General features: G+C 51.0%; 1 protein-coding gene across 2 annotated transcripts in view; it reads left to right on the forward strand.

Moving 5' to 3' along the window:
• Positions 1 to 21,226, forward strand: part of URB1 (URB1 ribosome biogenesis homolog) — a 75,455-nt gene that overhangs the window by 8,284 nt on the left and 45,945 nt on the right. For both annotated transcript variants that reach the window (XM_069549373.1, XM_069549385.1), the window contains exons 5-12: positions 4,033 to 4,129; positions 6,118 to 6,203; positions 7,761 to 7,886; positions 10,619 to 10,743; positions 14,952 to 15,147; positions 16,917 to 17,054; positions 19,792 to 19,965; positions 20,664 to 20,793. In XM_069549373.1, coding sequence (XP_069405474.1) covers positions 4,033 to 4,129; positions 6,118 to 6,203; positions 7,761 to 7,886; positions 10,619 to 10,743; positions 14,952 to 15,147; positions 16,917 to 17,054; positions 19,792 to 19,965; positions 20,664 to 20,793 — 1,072 coding nt within the window. The remainder of the gene's footprint in view (positions 1 to 4,032; positions 4,130 to 6,117; positions 6,204 to 7,760; positions 7,887 to 10,618; positions 10,744 to 14,951; positions 15,148 to 16,916; positions 17,055 to 19,791; positions 19,966 to 20,663; positions 20,794 to 21,226) is intronic.

The following is a 21,226-nucleotide window of genomic DNA, read 5'->3' on the forward strand; positions in this document are numbered from 1 at the left end:
GGGGGTCTTGTTTTCCACCGTGTCAGGAATCTGAACTTTAGGGTTCTCTGGGACATAAAAGATGGATGCCAGCGGGTAAGAAGTAACTTCTATTTCAGTTCAAAATCCATGGCTGGCAGCACCCGTGAGAGGGTCTCTGCTGTGTTCACATGGGATAGAAAGACCTAGAAAGGCAGGTCGGAACCAGCACTCCAGAGCCCTGATTCCCAGGACTTCAGTGGACAGAGAACCCCAAACATCGGGAGCCTTTCCAACTCATGAGGGAAGGATGAAACCTAATTTCAGTTTACCAAGCAAGTTTTCGCATTTTGCCAGGATTCTTTTGAAGTTTAAGGTGTGTGTAGACCAGGATAAGAGAACTGTGCTTGAATCAGGTGGCACATTGGTTTGAACGGTGAGGCTCCAGATGGCTTAGAAGCAGCGGTCGCTTGAAGCAGTTACTGAGGACAGGGACAGTGTCCGAGTCACCTCTGCGTCCCTCCAGCCTGAGGTTATGACTCCTTGAGTGTCACTGGCGTCGTGTTAATGTAGAGTTGGTGAATGAAGGCCCCAGAGCATTGCTGACACTGACGGAGTCAGAGTGTAGCTTATTTTCAGGACTTGAAGGGATCATTGTACCCAAACTGCATACTGTGAAGAGGCCCACAGGTTGGTCCCCAGAACCAGAGGGTAGTTTGGGGCTCTCAGTGTATTTGGAATAAAGCAGCCCAGGTCTTGCTGAAGTGGGTGCTGTGCTGTGGACGGAGAAAAGCTCAGTAAATGCGAGGACCTTGCAAAGCCTCCACTCGGATGTTACAGAGCGGGGTTGAATGCACATTCTTTTCTCCAGAAGAAACAGCCAATAAAACAAGACAGTTAATTTCATACTCACAGAGGCCTCAATGGTGCCACATATGGTCCTTGAACCTTGAGAAAAAGTGGCATGGAGCTGCCAGGGGAGCGCTGCGAAGGAGGCGCCTCTCTAGGCAGACGTGAGGTAGAGCAGGAAGCGGTGTGTGTGTGCAGGTATTTCTTACCATCCCAGGCCCAGAACTTTCTCACTTAGTAGTGGTGTAACCTCAAGAGAGGGGCTCCCCTGGTGGCTCAGCTGCTGAAGGGTCTGCCTGCAGTGCGGGAGACCTGGGTGTCATCCCTGGGTCGGGAAGATCCCTGGAGAGGGGAAGGGCAACCTGCTCCAGTGTTCTTCCTGGAGAGTCCCAGGGGCAGAGGAGCCTAGTGGGCCACAGTCCATGGGGTCACAGAGAGTCAGACGCGACTAAGCGACACACACATAAGCTTAAGTGAGGTTTTTAAAACCCCAGTTTCCCCATCTATAAGATAGGTGTGCTGGTGTCTCTCTCTACCTCAGATTCTTATTGTAAATGAGAAAACTGATATGCACTTGGCAGGGAGCCTGGCAGTCACGAGTGCTCAGGAAACGTTACTGATACGATGCTCCTCACCGCCATCATCGCCACAGCCTCTTCCACATCCTCATCTGGGCCGTCACCACCCACACGCTCCTCACCTTCCTCACCCCCCTCACCCCCCTCACCATCCTCTCCCCCCTCACCCCCCACCCCCCTGACCCTCCTCACCCCCCTCACTCCCCCACCCTCCTCACCCCCTCACCCCCCTCACCCTCCTCACCCTCCTCACCCCCCTCACCCCCCTCACCCTCCTCACCCTTCTCACGCTCCTCACCCCCCTCACCCTCCTCACCCTCCTCACCCCCCTCACCCCCCCTTACCCTCCTCACCCTCCTCACCCCCTCACCCCCCTCACCTCCCTCACCCTCCTCACGCTCCTCACCCCCCTCACTCCTCACCCCTCTCACCCTCCTCACCCCCCTCACTCCTCACCCCCTCACCCTCCTCACCCCCTCACCCCCCTCAACCCCCTCACCCCACTCACCCCCCTCACCCCCCTCACCCCCCTCACCCTCCTCACCCCCCTCACCCTCCTCACCCCCCTCACGCTCCTCACCCCCCTCACCCTCCTCACCCTCCTCACCCCCCTCACCCTCCTCACCCCCCTCACCCTCCTCACCCCCCTCACCCCCCCTTACCCTCCTCACCCCCTCACCTCCCTCACCTCCCTTACCCTCCTCAGCCCCCCTCATGCTCCTCACCCTCCTCACCTTCCTCTCCCCCCTCACTCCCCCACCCTCCTCACCCTCCTCACCTCCCTCACTCCCCCACCCTCCTCACCCCCCTCACCCCTTCACCCCCCTCACCACCCTCACCGTCCTCACCCTTCTCACCCTCCTCACCCCCCCTCACACTCCTCACCCTCCTCACCCTCCTCACCCTCCTCACCCCCCTCACCCCACTCACCCTCCTCACCCCCCCTCATGCTCCTCACCCCCTCACCCTCCTCACCCCCCTTACTCCCCCACCCTCCTCACCCTCCTCACCTCCCTCACTCCCCCACCCTCCTCACCCCCCTCACCCCCCTCACCCTCCTCATCCCCCTCATCCTCCTCACCCCCCTCACCCTCCTCACCATCCTCTCCCCCCTCACTCCCCCACCCCCTCACCCTCCTCACCTCCCTCACCCCTCTCACTCCCCCACCCTCCTCACTCCCCTCACCCTCCTCACCATCCTCTCCCCCCTCACTCCCCCACCCTCCTCACCCTCCTCACCCCCTCACCCTCCTCATCCCCTTCATCCTCCTCACCCCTCTCACCCTCCTCACCATCCTCTCCCCCCTCACTCCCCCACCCTCCTCACCCTCCTCACCTCTCTCACCCCCCTCACTCCCCCACCCTCCTCACCCCCTCACCCCCCTCACCCTCCTCACCATCCTCTCCCCCCTCACTCCCCCACCCTCCTCACCCTCCTCACCCCCTCACCCTCCTCATCCCCTTCATCCTCCTCACCCCTCTCACCCTCCTCACCATCCTCTCCCCCCTCACTCCCCCACCCTCCTCACCCTCCTCACCTCTCTCACCCCCCTCACTCCCCCACCCTCCTCACCCCCTCACCCCCCTCACCATCCTCTCCCCCCTCACGCTCCGCACCCCCCTCACCTCCTGACCCTCCTCACCACCCTCACCCTCCTCTCCCTCCTCACCCCCTTCACTATCACTACTGCCACCACTAAGTGAATGGGACTCGCTGGAAGGTGAAGACTCCTCGGTCTCTTCAGGCATTGAAGGCAGTGGTTCTCCATCATGTTAACTTACCTCTTGTCTTTAAAGTTAGTTTGTAATAATTGAACTCGGCAAATGCTGTCGGGTTGAGCAGTGGAGGCTCTGAGCCCATGTGCTCATGCAGGGCCAGCTGACACGTGCCCTGTGTGACCGTATGCCCTGGATTCTTTGGGTGTAAAACAGGTATGTGAGACACAAGTTTGCCTTAAAGCTACTGAGAGGAGAGACTGGTGAAGTGGCCCTCGTAGCCGCTCCTGAGGGGCTGGCCATCGGTCATGGCCTTTGGGCCCTCGCTGAGGATGCTGCCCTGGGTCCAGCTAGCACCCCCGCGGGACAGTGCGGATTACAGCCCTGGGAAGGCCATGCTGCATGTGTGATGTGGCTGCATCTGTGTGTCTGCTGTGAATGTCTAATATATGATAAAAACCAGACATCACCTCATGGTTGTCTCATCAAAAGCAGCACCAGCCTTTCCATCATCTCTGGATTTTCGAAAACAGAGACCTATTATCTCATGATGTGAGAGTGGATGGTGTGTAGACAGGCCGAGCATCTTCTGCTGTATACCAGAGCGGTCCCTGAACTAAAAATGTGTGTGTCCTACAGGCGGGGAAGGGGAGACCTATGCTTTGGTATTTAGAGAGGGCTTGAAAGAAGAGGAGCAGCTTGAGAGGGAAAGAGCAAAAGAAAAACCCTTGGTTTCCATAAAGAGATGATCAGTGGTTCTAGACGTCGACCCTCTGACAGTACCAGCCTGGAGAACCCTGTGATATGGGGTTGACCAGGACATTGAGGGGGCAGCCTCGTGTTCCTGCTTCCTCGGGGGTGTGTGTCTCTGTGTGTGTGTGTGGCCGCATGCATATGAACACCTGTGTGACACGATCTCCTTCGCCCCCAGGGAGTACATGACGTCCGGCTGGCCTACATTCAGTTTGCCCTTTCCTTTCTGATTGCCGGTGATGACAGCACCATCACACAAGTGCTGGAGTTGAAAGGTAGGAGGGCCTTGTTGTCTTGGGGCCCAGCCTCCCTGTGATTGTTCTGAGCGTTTAGCGGGTTAACAAAGGTCAGCTGCCACTGTGGCTGCCTTGCACGTGGGAGTGAAGGGTGTGTGCAGAGAGACTTTGGTCACCGTGGCTTGAAAGCCGCTGGTCAGTGCAGAGAGAGCGGTCCCTGTTGCACTAGCTGGGTGCCGAGTGAGCCTAACGGAGGAGAAATGCAAACTTCAGTTCAGTTCAGTCTCTCAGTTGTGTCCGACTGATGCAACCCCATGGACTGCAGCACGCGAACAAGGGAGGCTTTATAGCTCCAGAAAGGATGCAGATTCATAGCCCTGGCTACTGAGCTTCTCATAGTAGTTGTGGTTTTTTTAATGCCTAGTGTGAGCAGGATATCAGAAATTGAGCTTCAGAGAATTCTGGCTGGTGCCAGTCTCCCTAGAGTGAGGCTTGGCATGGTTTCATCCATTAGGGCCACCAGCTTTTTTCTCAAGACCATGGATGGCAGCGCAGAGAGGGTCATCATCCAGTGAGACCCCCGGGGTCAAGCCCTGTCTGTGGGTTAGGAGTGGCTGCCATCTCAGCTGGGGCCCTGAGACTCGTGGGAGGAGAAGAGCATGGGGGCCTGCAACCGTTTCCCTCTGTCCCCCAGCACGGGAGACCTGAGTCCCCTCCAGGGTAGGCTGCTGAGACCACTCACGAGCAGATGCGGGTGTGGGTCCCTGGAGATGGGCAGCCCAGGGCCAGGTGGCCACCCAGACCGCAGCCCCGTGGAGGACACACCTCCTTCCCGTAGTGTCGTGCCCTGGTCCTGCTTGTTGCCCGCCTGCGTGGGATGCCCTCTGCCTCCAGGGCCGGGCATTTCTTCAGAATCTTGCCCCGCGTCTTCTCAGTGTCTGGCTTTTATTAAGCGGAGGATACTGGTTTTGGTGTCATCCATCTACACTGCTAAAGGGGCAAGGATGCACTTCTGTTAAAGTTTCAGCAGGGCAGCTGGGCTGGGCCAGCCATTCCACATCTAGCCGTTTATCCTAAAGGAATAATTAAGGAGTTGAGTAGAGGTTTTGTTAGGGGACATCTTTGTCTGTTAGCTGAAAATCGGACTCCTTACTACCCACCAGCGAGGGACTGAGCAAATTGAGCACTGATCATGAGGAATGCAGCTATCAAAAGGGATATAGAAATATACTTACTGATCCCAGATCTTTTAAGGGTATGGGATTGGGTGTAACTCCGTTATAAAACTAGTAAAACATGATCCCATTTTACTAAAAGTTTAACAGAATATGGACATACCAGAAGGTTAGCAGTCAACTGGGAACCCAGACATTACTCAGTATGAACTCTTGGGTAGTGGTGTGATGGTTGATTTATCTGGTATTTTCTGACTTTTTTTTTTTTTTTTTTAAGAATAATGAATTTGCCTTTGAAGAAATTATATGTGCTCATGAAGAATGTATAGAGCAAGAGAAATTGTAATGGGTTTGTTGCATTTTACCAGTGTCGCCAGTATGTCAGTAATGATAGAGCATCAAGCTGTGGAAGGCTGAGTCCTCAGGGAAAGAAAGCAAATAAATCAGTCCAATTCTACGGCCAGTCAATAAATGACAGCTGTCATTTAAAATACATCTCCGAACTGGTCTAAGCGAAGAGTGGAACTTTGGAAAACTAATCATACCATACATGCTCTTTCAAACCGTTAGTATTAACTTTACTGGAGGCAATGTGAAAAAAGAAAGGGAAGATAGAACCAAAGAACTGTTGACCTTTAATGGTTCACTCATTGTATTGCTTTTAGATATTTATTTCCTGTGTCACAAAAATAGTTTTTCCTGCTGTGACAAAACCTGAAAAAAAAGGGGGGAGCAAGTCAATGGCTTTATTTGCCGTACCATTTTAAGAACAATTTTAAGAAGTAATGCTCTCTCGTCTGTTCCCATTCAAAGTATTTTTGAATCTAACGCCTTGAAACTTTTTACTTTCAGAATTTATTCCTTGCATTTTTAGCTCAGGCATCAAGGAAGATAGGATCTCCACCATCAATATTTTGTTGTCCACACTGAAAACAAAGGTACGTGTTTGGTGATCAGTATTCCTGTCACGTGTTTGTTCCAGTGTTTTTGACAGGACTTCAGAGCTGTGACCTCATAGGTGATGCAGGTTGTTGTGTGGGTTGGATGGGAAACTGTTTCTTAAGCAAGAACTTGGTGGTGGTGAGCGATTCTGAAGGAGACAGCTGCCATTTCTTAGAAGAGGAGAAAAACTGCTACCCGCTTCCCCCACCCCCTACCCCATTCCACAGGAAGCCACTGGGGTAACTTGCAAGCTGTAAACAACAGCCCTTCTTCATGTACACACCTGGCATGCTGTGTTGTGTTATATAATAACACAAAATGTTATTTTGTGTCATCTTCCATATTCTGCCTTATATAAGCATCTTGCAGAAATCTGAAAACTTGCTGAAAGGATCGCTGTCTTTGACACAGAAGCCCCTTCCATGATCCATGAGAAAAACTCTGTGACCCTCCCCAAATAAAAAAAAGTTGTCCAAAGGCTGTGAGCTGGCAATCCATATGAAAAGGGCTTGTGAGCACATAGCATTTAGTGCTTCTCAACTTGGGCACAGTTCTGTCCCCCACGGGCCATCTGGCAAGTTTTGGTTGTCATAACCGGAGAAATGTGACTGGCATCTGGTGAGCAGAGACCAAGGTCGAGCGACCACTATAGGCTGCTCAGCCTGTAGTGCAGAAGGCAGCCTCTCACAACAGTTACTTGTCCCCACATGTCAGTAGTACTGAGGTTGAAAAATTTCCTGGATTCAAAGCAGAGCAAGTCATGAGATTACAGCTTTTTTCACCTACCAAGTTGGCCTTGACTTTTCAGACCTGATACTCAGTGCCAGCAAAGAATCAGGTGCTTCCCTAGAGGAAGTGTTATGGCCCCTCTGGAAGACAGCAGGTCTGGCAATGTGTGTCAGAGGTCTTGAAAATGTGTATCAACCTGGAGGCGGGGGTTTGGGAGTCGCCTCGGGATCACCCAGGGAATGGATTTGAAATAACTCATAAGCCCTCAGAGATCTGGGCTGGGGGCTAGGTTGGGAGGAGCTGAGAACTTGTGCACCATTCCAAGTGCATAGGCAGGGACGCAGTGCAGGCTGCTGCTCATGGAAGCAGCCTGATTGTACCCACCTGGGGAATGGGTACATGAGTTACCGTCACTCCTGGGATAGAATGATGATCAGTCCTCCAAAACAGTGTTCTAAAGGAATTTTTAATGATGTGGAGACAGTTCATGCTACATAAATAAAGCAGGTACAAAGCTATATATAATTTCAAAGAAGTTAAAAAAACCCAAACCCCAATAAAAACCCAATACACTTAACATATACACATGTATATATTTTGCGTGTGTTGTGGGGAGGGGCAGAGGCTGGAAGGAAATATACCAAAATGTAAACTGTTGGTGTCCTAGGAAGGTGACAATATTGATGAATTTTATTTTCCTCTTTACATTTTTTCTTTTTCTGGCTAAGTGTTCTGCCACAAGTCTGTATTATTTTCATAATGACGAAATCCAACATGTTTTAAAAATCAGCTTCCTTGAAAGCCATTTGTTCTGTTGTTTTCAGGTAGTTCACAATAAAAATATCACAAAAACCCAGAAGGTGCGTTTCTTCACTGGACAAGTGCTGAACCACATAGCATCTCTCTACAGCTGGAAGGGGATTGTTGATGTGAGCCTGGACAGCGTCGAGGTACAGTCTCTGGGGTTCGCTTGGCATCACTGTTAGCATGAGATGCCCAGAGCTGGAATACTGAAGCATCTATACATATTATCTTGGTGGCTCAAGTGGTGTAGAATCTGCCTGCAATCCAGGAGACTCGGGAGACGTGGGTTTGATCCCTGGGTTGGGAAGATCTAGAGGAGGAAATGGCCGTCCACTCCAGTATACTTGCCTGGGAAATCCCATGGAAAGAGGAGCCTGACAGGCTACAGTCCCTGGGATCACAAAGAATCTGACACGACTAAGCATGCATGCACACACAAAAACATGATCTATGCGTACACCTGCCTTAAAAAATAAATCCCCCCGTTTGATCTGCTTCTTTTGGCCTGTGGTTATATTAATTATCTACCTAGATACAACATGACTCTTTTAATTAGAGTAAAATGTTTTCTAATCTCCGAGGTATCATATTAAACTTTTTTTGTCTTTTTCTTTAATGAGCTGCAGGGCATCTCCATTTTCCCTGCAGTGTTTGCGTGGTAGACTTAGAGGGTAGATTCCCGCTCTCTCCCCCCTTGCTTACCTCTCCTCTCCCATCTGTTCTTCTCACATCTTTCCAGTCATCAGAGTTTCAGGGCCTGTTGTCTCTGCTTTAGGATCCTGGAATCTAGGGAGCATCAACTTCCTCGCCTGCTGACGGGAATAGTTTGCTCTGTGCGTGTGCTCACTTGCTCACTCATGTCCGCCTCTTCGTGGCCCCATGGACTGCAGCCCGTCAGGCTCCTCTCCCCACTGGATTTCCCAGACAAGAATACTGGAGTCGGTTGCTATTGCCTACTCCAGGGGGTCTTCCTGACCGAGGAATCGAACCCCCATCTCTTGCCTCTCCTGCGTTGGCAGGTGGGTTCCTTACCACTAGTGCCACCTGGGAAGCAACAAGTACTAGATAAGAAGAGTCACTCTCTTGAGGACCTAAGGCCTCCGTACCTTTGAATTTTCCTTGTTTTGATTTTTCTTAGGGCATTTCTGAACATGGACTTGGCCAGAGTAGTGAAGGCTCAGACTTCCTGTTAACTCTATGATAGTTAACCTCTCAAGAGCCCACTGTTGTACCCCTTTTTATCTCACGACCTGCCTGTGTCCTTATTCGGCACATATTTTGTACGTTCCATAACCAGGAAGCCCGGGGGGCTTCATAAGAACACTCCCAATTGTGGAATTTTATTCAAAAGAGCAAGAGGAACTAAGTCATTCATAAGCTTGTTTGAAAATACAGGTTTAAACTTGCCCCTCTCAAGAGTTTTTTTTTGCTTTCTGGCTGCACTGTGTGGCTTATGGGGTCTTAATTCCCTGACCAGGGATTGAACCTGCAACCTGGCAGCGAAAGCACAGAGTCCTGACCACAGGACCACCAGGGCAGTCCCTAACGGTTCTATTGCATAGGTGAGGACACGGAGAATCGGGGCGTTAAGCGATGCTCTCATTACTGGTAGTCTGGTGTCCAGACCCCATCCTGAACCTCTCCTGGGGCCTGTTAAGATTTGCCTTTTTAGAATGAAAGATGTTCCTGTCACCTAGGAGATTCTAAGGGATTCAGGATCTCCATGTGAGACGTTCCACTTGCCCCCATCACTCAGAAAACTGCAAGGGTTTTAGGAGCTCTCTGCGAGGAACGGGGCAACAACCAAACACTTCCATCTTCTGCCACAGTATCACAATGCAAAAGCAAGAACAAGCTTAGAAAAAATAAAGCATGTGCTGTAAACAGAGAATCTTTGCTACTGGGGGTCCCAAGACTGACCTGCTCTGTACTTCCTGTCTCGGTGCAGACCTCAGCGTCTCATCCACAGTTTGCTCCTTCATCGAAAGGATGTGATCCTGTCTGCCCAGCCAGGCTCACGGGGCTGCACTAACAACTACTGTAAAGTGCTCGGAGACAATCAGTGATGACAGAAAATCTCGAAAGTTATCTGTAGTTTCTTATGGTCCCAGCAGCCCCCTGTTTGTTCAACTTTAAAAAGGAAAATTTTAATTCAGTTTATTTAAACTGAAAAATAAACTAACAAACAGAAAAACCCACAGTTGACCTATTCTCCCCAGTCCCTTGACCCCCGTATCTGACAGCTACCAATCTGCTCTCTGTGAGGTTTTTTAAAAAAATTACTATTGTTTTATTTGTTTATCTTGTTCAGATTCCACATATCAGAGCACTTTTAGGTTTTAATTGGTATTTCTCTTTTTTGTGCAGTTTTGTTTTTGAATTATTGCTGTTGTTCAGTCGCTAACTCATGTCCGACTCTTTGTAACCTCATGGACCACAGCACGCCAGGTTCCTCTGTCCTCCACTATCTCCCGGAGTTTGCTCAGATTCATGTCCATTGAGTCTGTGATGCCATCCAACCAAATCTCATCCTCTGTCGTCCCCTTCTTTTGCCTTCAGTCTTTCCCAGTATCAGGGTCTTTTCCAGTTAGTCAGTTCTTCGCATCAGGTGGCTAAAGTATTGGAGCTTGAACATCAGTCCTTCCAGTGAATATTCAGGGTTGATTTCCTTTAGGATTGACTGGCTTGATCTCCTTGCTGTACAAGGGACTCTCAAGAGTCTTCTCTAGCACCACAGCTCGACCAGGTGTTTAATTTAAAGTGTTTTCTGATTTGCTTTTAATATGAGGCATGTGCTGTTGTCCAGTTTTTACCCTGTAGTTGTTAGTAAGGCTTATGAAGCTTGGATGGTCATTGAGTGTCTTTGAAACTCTCATAGACTTCTGCTGAAGATGCAGGGAAGACCATGGTGCGGGAGCTTGTTCATAACTTCCTGATGGATCTGTGCTGTTCGCTCAAGCATGGGATCAATTTTTACGATGCATCTCTCGGTACCTTCGGCAGGTAAGGCTGGAGCCTGTGTGCACCCTGAGTGTGAGTTCTCAGAGGCCGTCACATTCGTGACTTCCCATGGGGATCTGTCAAGTGATAGAAATGTAAGGGGTTAGAACTAGCGTTTCAGATGATGCCTGACTCATTTTGGGGATGAACTTGGAATAGGACTCAGATGGTTCCTGTTCGTTGTGGGCACTCAGGGCAGAGTCTCAGGGGAGTTGATTCAGACACACGGTGTGAGGTGTCTCACCCAGGAGGGTGCTGTGTCCACTTGGGGACAGTGCATCAGATGAATCTGAGAATAAATCCAGAGACTAGGGGGCCTCCCCACAGTGCTTGGTGGCTGCCGTTGCTACCCCAGTTTTGCAGATGAGGGAAAGGGGCCCACAGAGGTCAGGTCACTCACCCTGTAAGTGGCGGAGCTCAGGTTGGAACCTGGGAGGTCTTGGTTCCCAGCCCACACTCTTGACGGCCACACAACCCCCCTCTCCCCAGAGCCGGCTGCTAGTGAGTCAGGCTTTCAGAGTTTTCTTCTTGCCTTTTATTTCATATTGCACCATCACGATAGCATTTCATTGGTAAGGAAGCATGAAGTCCACAGCTAATGGTTTCTATTATGTTCTTTTGGACATTCTCTTTAAACCTATAATACGTATCTGTGTTAATTTTTAAACCAAAATACCCTACTGTTAGATATAGCGTTCATCAATCTGCTTTTTTCCCATTTGACAGTAAAAATATTGGACAGATTTTCTGGTCATCATGAGTGACCCTTAGTTTTATCTCCTTGACATTTTATCATAAGAATAGAGTTGGTTTGCTTTGGTTTCCACCAGTCAGGCAATGACTGATTCCCTCAAAATGGGATTAACCTAGGGAGAATTTTTCTCCCTGTTTGTGCCTTTGAACTTGGTTAGATTCTGTAGTTATTGTGCATTAACTCGCCATGTCATTTCTAAATCTTTCAACTTTGTTTTGGTGATATTGTAGCTTTTCTGTCATCAGTGAGAGAAAACTTGTTTTCTTGCTGAAATGTAAGAGCAGACTTTTATAGTCTAGTATAAACATGTTGAAAAATGCCTTTTTCCTGTGAAGGAGACCCATAAGGTAGATGAACGTCATGAACATATTGAATCAACTTGCGGTCGTGGGTCTGTTTAAATAAGCAGTGGTTTATGTAAAATTTTTCAGCCATGGACCAAAGGCAAATTTTGTGCTTAGAGAGAGGAAGCGGTTTTGTTTGTGGGGTGTTAATGGAAAGCTCTGAGAAAATTGAAATGCCTGGCTTCCCAGTGGTCGTCAAGCTCCCTTGTGTCCTGCTGGCCTCTGTGCAGATGTCACCATGTCAGAGAGGCCTTCCCTGGCAACTCTTCACAAAGACAGACCTTACACTCTCACTGTCCTTTTGCCTGGCTCTTGCTTCTGATGGCGACTTACCACCACTTTGCATATTTATTTGCTTGCTCATTATCCGATGGGCAAGAATCGGTGAAAACAGAGGCTAGTCTGTTTTTGTTTCCATTTCTCTCATTTCTGGCGGTGCTGGGCCTTCGTTGCTGCGTGGCAGCTTCCTCTAGCTGTGGGGTGAGAACAGAGGCTAGCCTGTTTTGTGTCCGTTTTTCTCTCGTTTCTGGCGGTGCCGGGCCTTCGCTGCTGCGTGGCAGCTTCCTCTAGCTGTGGGGTGAGAACAGAGGCTAGCCTGTTTTGTGTCCGTTTTTCTCTCATTTCTGGCGGTGCTGGGCCTTCGCTGCTGCGTGGCAGCTTCCTCTAGCTGTGGGGTGTGGGCCTCTCGTTGCGGGGTCTTGTTGTGGAGCTTGGGCTCCTAAGCACGAGAGCTTCAGTAGTCGTGGTGCATGGGCTCAGTCGCCCCGCGGCCTGTGGGACCTTCCCGGACCAGGGATCAAACCCACGTCCCCGGCGTTGACAGGTCGATTCTTAACCACTGGACCAAAGAGGTCCTGGCTAGTCTGTTTTGAATCCCCAGAGTCTAGGACAGTGCACATAGGGAGGCATTTTAGCATAGGCCAGGGTTGGCCAACTTTTTCTCTTAAGGTCCAGGCAGTTAAGTATGTCAGGCTCAGTGTATTACGCTGTCACTACTGTGGCCACTCAGTAGGCCACTGTGGTACCCAAGCAGCCACAACATGAATAAACAAGTGGGTATAACCATGTTCCAATAAAGCTTTATTGGCAAAGGCAGGTGGCAGGCCAGAGCTTGCTGAGCCCTGTTGTGGAGGTTCAGAGAACAGTTTCTGGAGTGCCTCAGAGACCTCAGCAGGTTATTGCTCTTTGCCAGTATTGCCTCATCTGTTTAAAAAATAAAAAAGAGAGAGATACGATTAGCACTTACCTCAGAGAGTGTGTGGTAACTGCTTAGAGCAGTATCTGGCACCCACTGCAAATTCTGTAAATGTTGTTCATTTTATTACATCGTGGATTAAAATGGTGTGTGTGTGTGTGTGCCATATTTTTGGCATGCTTTGCAGATTTAACATTCTGTGCATTTGAAAGCACAAAGTGTGTTTTGCTCATGAAATTTTCCTATTAAGAATGTTAAGCTTTTTAAAAGATAGCTCTCTGATCAAAAGTACTCTCTAATTCAGATTTTGAAAATTCTTTATTATCTGTAAAGTATCATATTGCATCTTAGTTTTGGTGAGTTTTTAAGGGGCTCCAAAACCAGTGGTCCCACAGGCCATCAACATGACACGCCAGTGAGGCTGATTTTGAGTGTTTTCCTGGATATTATGACTTCCAGGGACAAGCTTGATCCAAAAATGTTTCTGGGGATTAAAACCCACTTAACTGCCTAGATCCTGGGCTAGGTGTCCAGGTTTGTGTAGGTTTTAAGTCTGTAAGTTTTCCTGTTTTTATCATCTTATATCTTTGAAAACTGCCCACTTTGAGACAAGTTTCAGCTGTTTTCATACAGTAGATTGCCACCGCCCCACACTAGCTTCTTTTGCCTGCTAAGTGAAGGTGTAGGAATTTGAACTAAGCTAGAAACAGGGAAACAGAAGACCTGTAGAAGGACTCTGTGGGACGTGGCTAAGTTCTAGAATAATTCTGTGGCACTCTGGACTGTGGCGTTTCATGAGCACTTCATGGGGGAAGTGTCATCTTTGCGTTTTTGTGTATAGTTTTCCTTATGTGTGCATTATATGTTTGGCTGTGCCGGGTCTTGTTGCTGCACACAGGCTTTCTCTAGTTGCGGAGCGAGGGTTTGGCATCCCAGTGGCCTCTCCTCTGCGGAGTACGGGCGCCAGGGCGCGCAGGCTCAGCAGTTTTGGTACACAGGCTGAGTTGCACCATTGGCATGTGGGGACTTCCCAGACCAGGGATCGAACCCATGTCCCCTGCTTTGGCAGACGGACTCTTTGCCACTGAACCACCAGGGAGACCCAATATAATCTTTTTAAAGGAAAATGCATGCCTCTGTGATTTTTACTTAATGTGCACATACGTCTTCATATATGTGCTTTTTCATGTGTAGTTGGAGGAAGTGAAAGAGAAAGTCACTCAGTGGTGGCCCACTCTTTGTGACCCCATGGACTCTCCAGTCCATGGAATTCTCCAGGTCAGAATCCTGGAGTGGGTAGACTTTCCCTTCTCCAGGGGATCTTCCCGACCCAGGAATTGAACTGAGGTCTCCTGCATTGCAGGTGGATTCTTTACCATCTGAGCTATTAGGAAAGCCTGTAGTTGGAGGAAAGAGGTCAGTAAAATCTCAAAAAGAAATTTTAAAATTGCTTTTATGCTGTGGGTTTAGAGAGAAAGGATTTCTTCCTTTTCTCTGAAAGTCAGCTGAACTTGAGGGAGGGAAGGAGAGGTGGGAAACAAGACAAAGGGGAGACTTTTTTTAGCTGTTCAAAAGTAGGGGAGTGAGACGTCCCTGGTGGTCCAGTGGTTAAGACTCTGTGCTTCCAACACAGGGGGCATGGATTTGATCCCTGGTGGGGGAAGTCCCGCAGGCTGAAGAAGTAGAGGAGTGAAGTTCAGGCCCTTTGGTGGAGAGCAGGAATCCCACAGACCGTGAGAACATCTCACTCTGTGCTCTGAGGGAAACTGACCAGAAGGGAAATTTGCCCATCGTTGCATCACAACATAAAACTCTGTGTTTACTCGCGGGTTCCGAGGACCTGTCCCGTCATGCTGAGAGTTCGGTGTGTTGTGAAAACCCCCCGCTCACCCCTCTCTCTTCTGTCTTTCTGTGACAGAGGAGGAAACCTGACTCTCCTGCACTTCCTGCTGGGTTTGAAAACTGCAGCAGACGATGAGCTGGTCGCTGAACTGGTGGTGAACATTCTGAAAGTGTGCCCGGACCTACTGAACAAATACTTCAAGGAAGTGACGTTTTCCTTTCTCCCGAGGCTGAAGTCCACTTGGTCAAATAACATCAGACTGCTAAACAAGGTGACGACCACTGCATTTTGAAGTCTGCCTCGTGGGGTCATGGGTGAAGTGTGAGAAGTTGGGGTGGCAAGGATGGGAGGTGGGGTGACATCCTGATAAACTGCAGGATGAGGAACTTCTTTCAGCTGTTCTCCCGGTATATTTTTGTTGTTTTTCAGTCGCTCAGTTGTGTCTGACTCTGCGACCCCATGGACTGCAGCCTGCCTGGCTTCCCTGTCCTTCACTATCTCCCCGAGTTTGCTCAAGCTCATGTCTGTTGAGTCCGTGATGCCATGCAGCCATCTCATCCTCTGTCGCCCCCTTCTCCTCTTGCCCTGAGTCTTTCCCAGCGTCAGGGTCTTTTCCAGTGAGTTGGCTCTTCGCATCAGGTGGCCAAAGTATTGGAGCTTTAAGCTTCAGCATCAGTCCTAGATGATGTTAATTCAGTGTCTTTTTCTACTAAGGACATTTTACTTTTCACTGAGCTGCATTTTGAGGTTTATGCTGCTAAATCTGTTAAGCCAATTTTATTTTCTTCATCCAGATTTCACTTCGAATGTGATCTTGATGAGTTTAGCCACAGCTGGGCTAGAATTAGCAAAATGCCTGACCGTGAAATGCAAGCCAGGGAGCAAGGCTATTTAAAGATTGCCATTTCAAGTTCTTAGAACAACTTGAAATAAGCTGTGTCTTGGTGGTCTGTCTTGTGGATATGAATGAATTTCCATCTGATCATGGGTGTCAGCCGCCCCTCGTTTACCAGTGGAAGTACCTGCTACAAGTCCTTCCATTCACCATCGCCCCTCCTCTCAGCCTTATGATCTGCATGGTAACAGGGGGCCTCCCAGGTAGCTCAGTGGGTAGAGAACCCACCTGCCAATGCAGGAGACCCAGGAAACTCAGGTTTGATCCCCGGGTTGGGAAGATCTCCTGGAGAAAGAAATGGCAACCCACTCCAGTATTCTTGCCTGGAGAATCCCATGGACAGAGGAGCCTGGCGGGCTGTAGTTTATGGGGTTGCAGAGTTGGACACGACTGAGTGACTGGGCACGCAGGGATAACACACCTGGAATTATTGTTTTGTGCCTTGACTTGGGCAACGGGTTATCTGCAAAACAAACTTAGTCCGTCATTTTCCTTGAGCACCTGTGTGTGCGGTCCGCCTGTGTATTGGGGGCAAGAAGGAGGTACTCTGCCCTCCACTTGGTGATGGTATCACCGTGGCCACCACCCCTGTTGGGAGCTGCCCTGGTCGCACTCTGGAGTGGGATGGGGAGGGGCAGGTGCATGGCCGCTGCAGATTGGATGGTAGTCTTGCCGTCTCTAGGACTCCCTAGTCTCAAGGCTAGAGTCTGCCTTCTAGCCTTGCAGTCCAAGGGAAGCTCCCCTCATTGAGGTCCAGTGTTGTCATCTGTAAATGTGTTTTATCTTGGTATAAAATAACCCTACCGCGAAGGGTTGTCATGAAGTGCTAAAAAGCCGACATAATTTGCCAGGTGCCGTAACTGGGGAGTAAGTCATCCCGTTGTGACTTGTTTGCCATCAGAGGTTTTAACAGGCTCCCCAGACCACCAGTCAGTCTCTGCTTTGATGGTCATTGCCCCAGCAGTAGTCTTACCACCTGCCTGGTCTCCAACCAGTGGAACTGGGGGTCGACATTCCAGACCCTGTGCCTTGTGGCGAGCCTTGGGCCTCTGTTACTCTCATTGTTTCCCCGGAGCGGCTTCACTCTTGGGCGCCTCCCATTAGACTCAGGTTTGGAAGTTAACTTCTCTGTGTCCCTTTCTCAGATCTACGCTGCCCAGCCGGACATCTCCCGGGCGTTTCAGACCCGAGAATTCATTCCGCTGCCTCGGCTCCTGGCCATGGTGATGGTGACCACCGCACCTCTGGTGTGCAACAAGATCATGTTCACGCAGGCGCTGAACGTGAGTGGGGACCCTGCCTCCAGACCCTCCTGCTCACCCCCCTGGCCATGCCGGCCACTCCGCTGAGAATACTGGCCTATGTGTACTGGGTCTTCTTTTGTCAGCGCTTCCGAGGTTTTCCATGTGTCACCTCGCCTGGGGACAGGGCCCTGGGGCCCAAGGCACATACCTGCCTTTCTCCAGCACTGAGCAGGCTGCAGGATCCTGTGTGGCTCTGGGCCTTTGTCAATAGGGGGCGGGGGGAGCAGGGGCTGGAATCATAGGAGGGTACGTGTGCTCAGCTGCAGCCCAGTGTCACGCATTGAAGTCTCATTACTTGAGGATCTTTGGACAGAGTGGGCCTGACATTTGCCTGGCAAATCCTTTCTCCTGAGCTCTAAACGAATAGTGCTAACTTTCCTGGGGAACACTGACTTTGAGGCCCAGCTGTTTCAGGAGTTTGGGGAGGACGTGTTCATGGAGAAACTTGATCCTCAGATTCTGTGTCATCGTCTATCATAAAGATCCAAGGCTCAGCAGAAGCCACATTGTGAGGGGCCCATGCCTTGTTCACTGTAGCATCATGGCCTGAGCCAAACCTGCCGTGAGTTGTTAGCACATGGATCATGGGCTTCCCAGGTAGTGCTGGTGGTAAAGAGCCTGCCTGCTAATGCAGGAGACCATGAGTAGATGCGGGTTCAATCCCTGGGTCGAGAAGATCCTCTGGAGGAGGGCGTGGCAACCCACTCCAGTATTGTGCCTGAAGAATCCCCAAGGACAGAGGAGCCTGGCTGGGTATGGTCCATAGGGTCGCACAGAGTCATACATGACTGAAGCAAATTAGCACGCACACATGGGTTCTGGGTCCTGCCAGTTGCCTGCTTGTTACCTCAAGACCCACCTGGCAGAGGCCAGGTGTTCAGAGCGGTGCAGGGCTTGGGGCTTCCTCAGGGCAGGTGGAGTCCCTGTGTTTCAGGCAGGCTGGTTGGGGTGTGAGCACAGAAGACCAGGATCTGCCACGGTGGGTCACAGAGCATGGTTTGGACCCAGTGTCCACGGGGCATTTGCCGTAAAGTGGCCCCAACTCCTCGGATTGTACTGTGGGATGAGAGTTTTTCTTGCTCCCATCCAGGGATGGTGCTGAGAGAGAGCGGTGGGGTGTGTGGAGTAGACAGAAGAGGCCTGGGTGGGACCTGGCAGGATGGCTTGTTTGCTCTGGTGGCCAAATCCCAGAACCAGAGTTAGGACCCAGCTAGTTTGCCCATCTGTTTTGTGAGACACAAAACAGTTTATCCCAAGAGACTTGCAAGAAAGTCGAGTTGAGAGGGGGATGTCTGACGCTGCCTCTTGTGGGTGGGAGGTGATGGCTGGCTGCATTTCCTCTCCGCTTTGAGCCAACCTCGGTCTTTCCCCAGCGGCCTGGGATGTCAAAGGCTGTCTCACTCCCAGGACAGAGGAGTTGTGCCCCAGGGGTGTTTATGCCCTGCATGGGGTGGCCTCGGGCTGGGGTGGAGGACACATCCTCCTCTCTTTCCGAGGCCACCGTCCTCCTGTGCAGGCCCAGGGCCAGCTAAGGGAAAGCTGAGGCTCTGTCTTCCCGTCCGTGTCCCTTTCCCAGCTGTACCTGTGTTCACGTGAGTGACACCAGTGACAGGTGTGTTTCAGGGGTGGAGTTAAGAGTGTGTGTATGTGGGGGTTGTCGAATGACATTTTCCTTCTATTCATTACAGTTTTATCTATAAAATTTTAATAGTGTAGATTTTAGAACCAGAAAGAAAAGAAGGAGCTTGTTTTACAAACGGGAAATGAGAAGGCTGTTCGGAGATAAGGCCTCAGGCTGTTGGCCAAGCTTCATGTTCCAAGCCGGCGGATACACACGTTAAGCACTCATTTCGGTCCTGCCTTTGAAATGATGACGGGGTGGAAGTGTTGATTGGTTCAGGGCATTTAACGTAGCCCTTCTTGAGAGTACAACGTCCATATGAAATGAGACACCAGCTGATTGGAATGCTGGGGGCCTGGGGTGTTATTAGACTGCAGGTCCATCAGAAAACCTTGTTAATTCTACTTGACTCTTAAGCTACAGTATCCTACCCACTGTTCCCTGGGCTTCTCTGTCCTTAGGAGTCCCCTGGGGCTGATGGCAGTGGGCTGGTCTGGGCCTGTGATGAAACATGTCTCCCCGGTGCCCAGGAGATGTCCTCGCTCCTGCTGGCCTGGGGCACACCGCCGTCACCAGGGGCCTCACTTCCCCCTTGGTGCTGATAGCACAGGCTCTTGAACCTTACTCAGTCTCCGCGGCGAGTGAGAGTGTTGAAGGTCTCCTGGCTGGCATCCGGATCCAAGTAGAGAGTCCGGGTGTGGGAGGCCTGCGGTGGGGGCTGCGGTGAGCGTAGAGGTGGCTCTTCAGACCCAAGTGCCCGGTACCTTTGCTTATCACCTCTGCAGCTGACGAGAAGTGCTCCTTCAGGGGCTGGTCAGGTCCTGGTGGGGCCTCGGCTGCACTGACGCGGATTATCCTTGTGAGCCTGGCAGTTGTCAGAGAAGACTTGTCAAAAACAGACAGTGGACTAAAAATCAGGAATAACCATCAGACTCCTCCCCTTTAGTAACCAGCCTCCCAGCGTCAGCTGAGGTCAGGTCTGCAGGAGTGCAAGCGGGCGGAGGCCATCAGGCCCCCAGGAAAGGCCAGCATGCCCTGGGTCCACCAGGGCCATCCGAAGACGTTTGTGGACTCAACTCTTTGTTTTCTTCCCAGTTGGACAGCATATCCGTGAAACACACAGCTTTATCCCTTGTCGCCATCATTTTGAAGAGAGCCTTGAAGACCATCGAGCACTGCCTGAGTAAAGAGGCCTGGCAGGAGTCGGGCGTCTACACGGCCGCCATGATGGAAGACTTTGTGCGGCTCTTCAGAGAAGCTCTGAGCAAGGTAGGCCCGGAGCCAGGTGTGGCCTCTCCTTACAGGTCGCACAGCAGCTGGGAGAGACGAGCTTGGGGGTGCAGAGGGTGGGGGTGAAGTGAAGGGAAGTGGTGAGGGGGCGCTCTTGGGACCTCTGGTCTCCTTAGGAACCGTTGCACCGCTTCGCTCCCCTCCCTGCTGCTGCACACTGGCCGGGCTGGGGCCGCAGCGGGAGGCAGCCTGCTCCCTCCTCCCCAGGCTTGGTCTGACGAGCAGGGAGGCTGGGCATCCGTGGCCTGGCTGGCCGCCCAGAAGAGCCATCCACGGGCTTGCTGGGCAGGGTGCCCCAGCTGGTTCTCAGGGCGGATCGCTTCATCCCGAACGTCTGGCTCTGGTGAGCGAGTCTTCAGGGGTGTCTTTTCATGATCAGTGCTTGTGTCTTCATCTGACGGATGGAGGAGCCTGGCGGGCGACAGTCCATGGGGTCGCAAAGAGTCAGCGACAAAGTGAGCGACTGAGCATGCACTTGTGTGTTCACCAGCTCCTTACCGGGCTCGGTTCAGGGACTTATACCCCAAAACAGAGCTCCCAGAGGCCAGGGTCTCTCCCTTGCACACTCACACTTGCTGGCCCCTCTCCTCTGTTCTTTGCGTCTCATCATCAGTGGGATCAGTTCGTTTCTCTTCCTCCCAATGTGACTGGTTTTTTGTTTGTTTGTTTCCTTTCAGATTTTACCAGACCTGAATGCCATCATCTGGGTCTGGCAGTCTCTTAGAAAGCAGGATGCAGAACAGGAGGACGAGAAAGGAAAGAAAAAGGCCAGCAGGGCTGCTGCTCCCTGCGTGGCTCCCGAGAGCGGTGAGGGCTGTTTGCAGACACCGCTGGCCCAAGCAGCCCAGGAGCCTCCTCTCTCGGGGAGCTTGTGAAGCCCTCTCTGACTCTGAAAGGAGCCTGTGTCCTTTTTGGCTTAGTGAGGAGGAGGAGGAGGAGCCTGGCATCGTACTTTGAGTTTTAACATCTGCTAGAAATGTGCCAAAGCCTTATGCAAGCACCACGCACATCTCTCTCAACCCTTGCGTGATGGATGCTGTGTGCTCTGGCCTTTGGTGGGTGGAGGGTGGCGGCAGGCGCAGGACACTCTTGTTCTGCAGGTAGAACATTACCCCCGGGTAGTAAAACGCGTTGCCTCAGACCTTGGCATTGGCGAGGCATGGTGCTTTGTGTCTTGTATCTCTGTCCTGTTTAATCCTTCTCTCGGCTCTGTGGGGGTTAGGCCCTGCTGTGTGTCCCC

This window comes from Ovis canadensis, chromosome 1 (genome assembly GCF_042477335.2).
Source record: "Ovis canadensis isolate MfBH-ARS-UI-01 breed Bighorn chromosome 1, ARS-UI_OviCan_v2, whole genome shotgun sequence".
Lineage (NCBI taxonomy): Eukaryota > Metazoa > Chordata > Mammalia > Artiodactyla > Bovidae > Ovis > Ovis canadensis.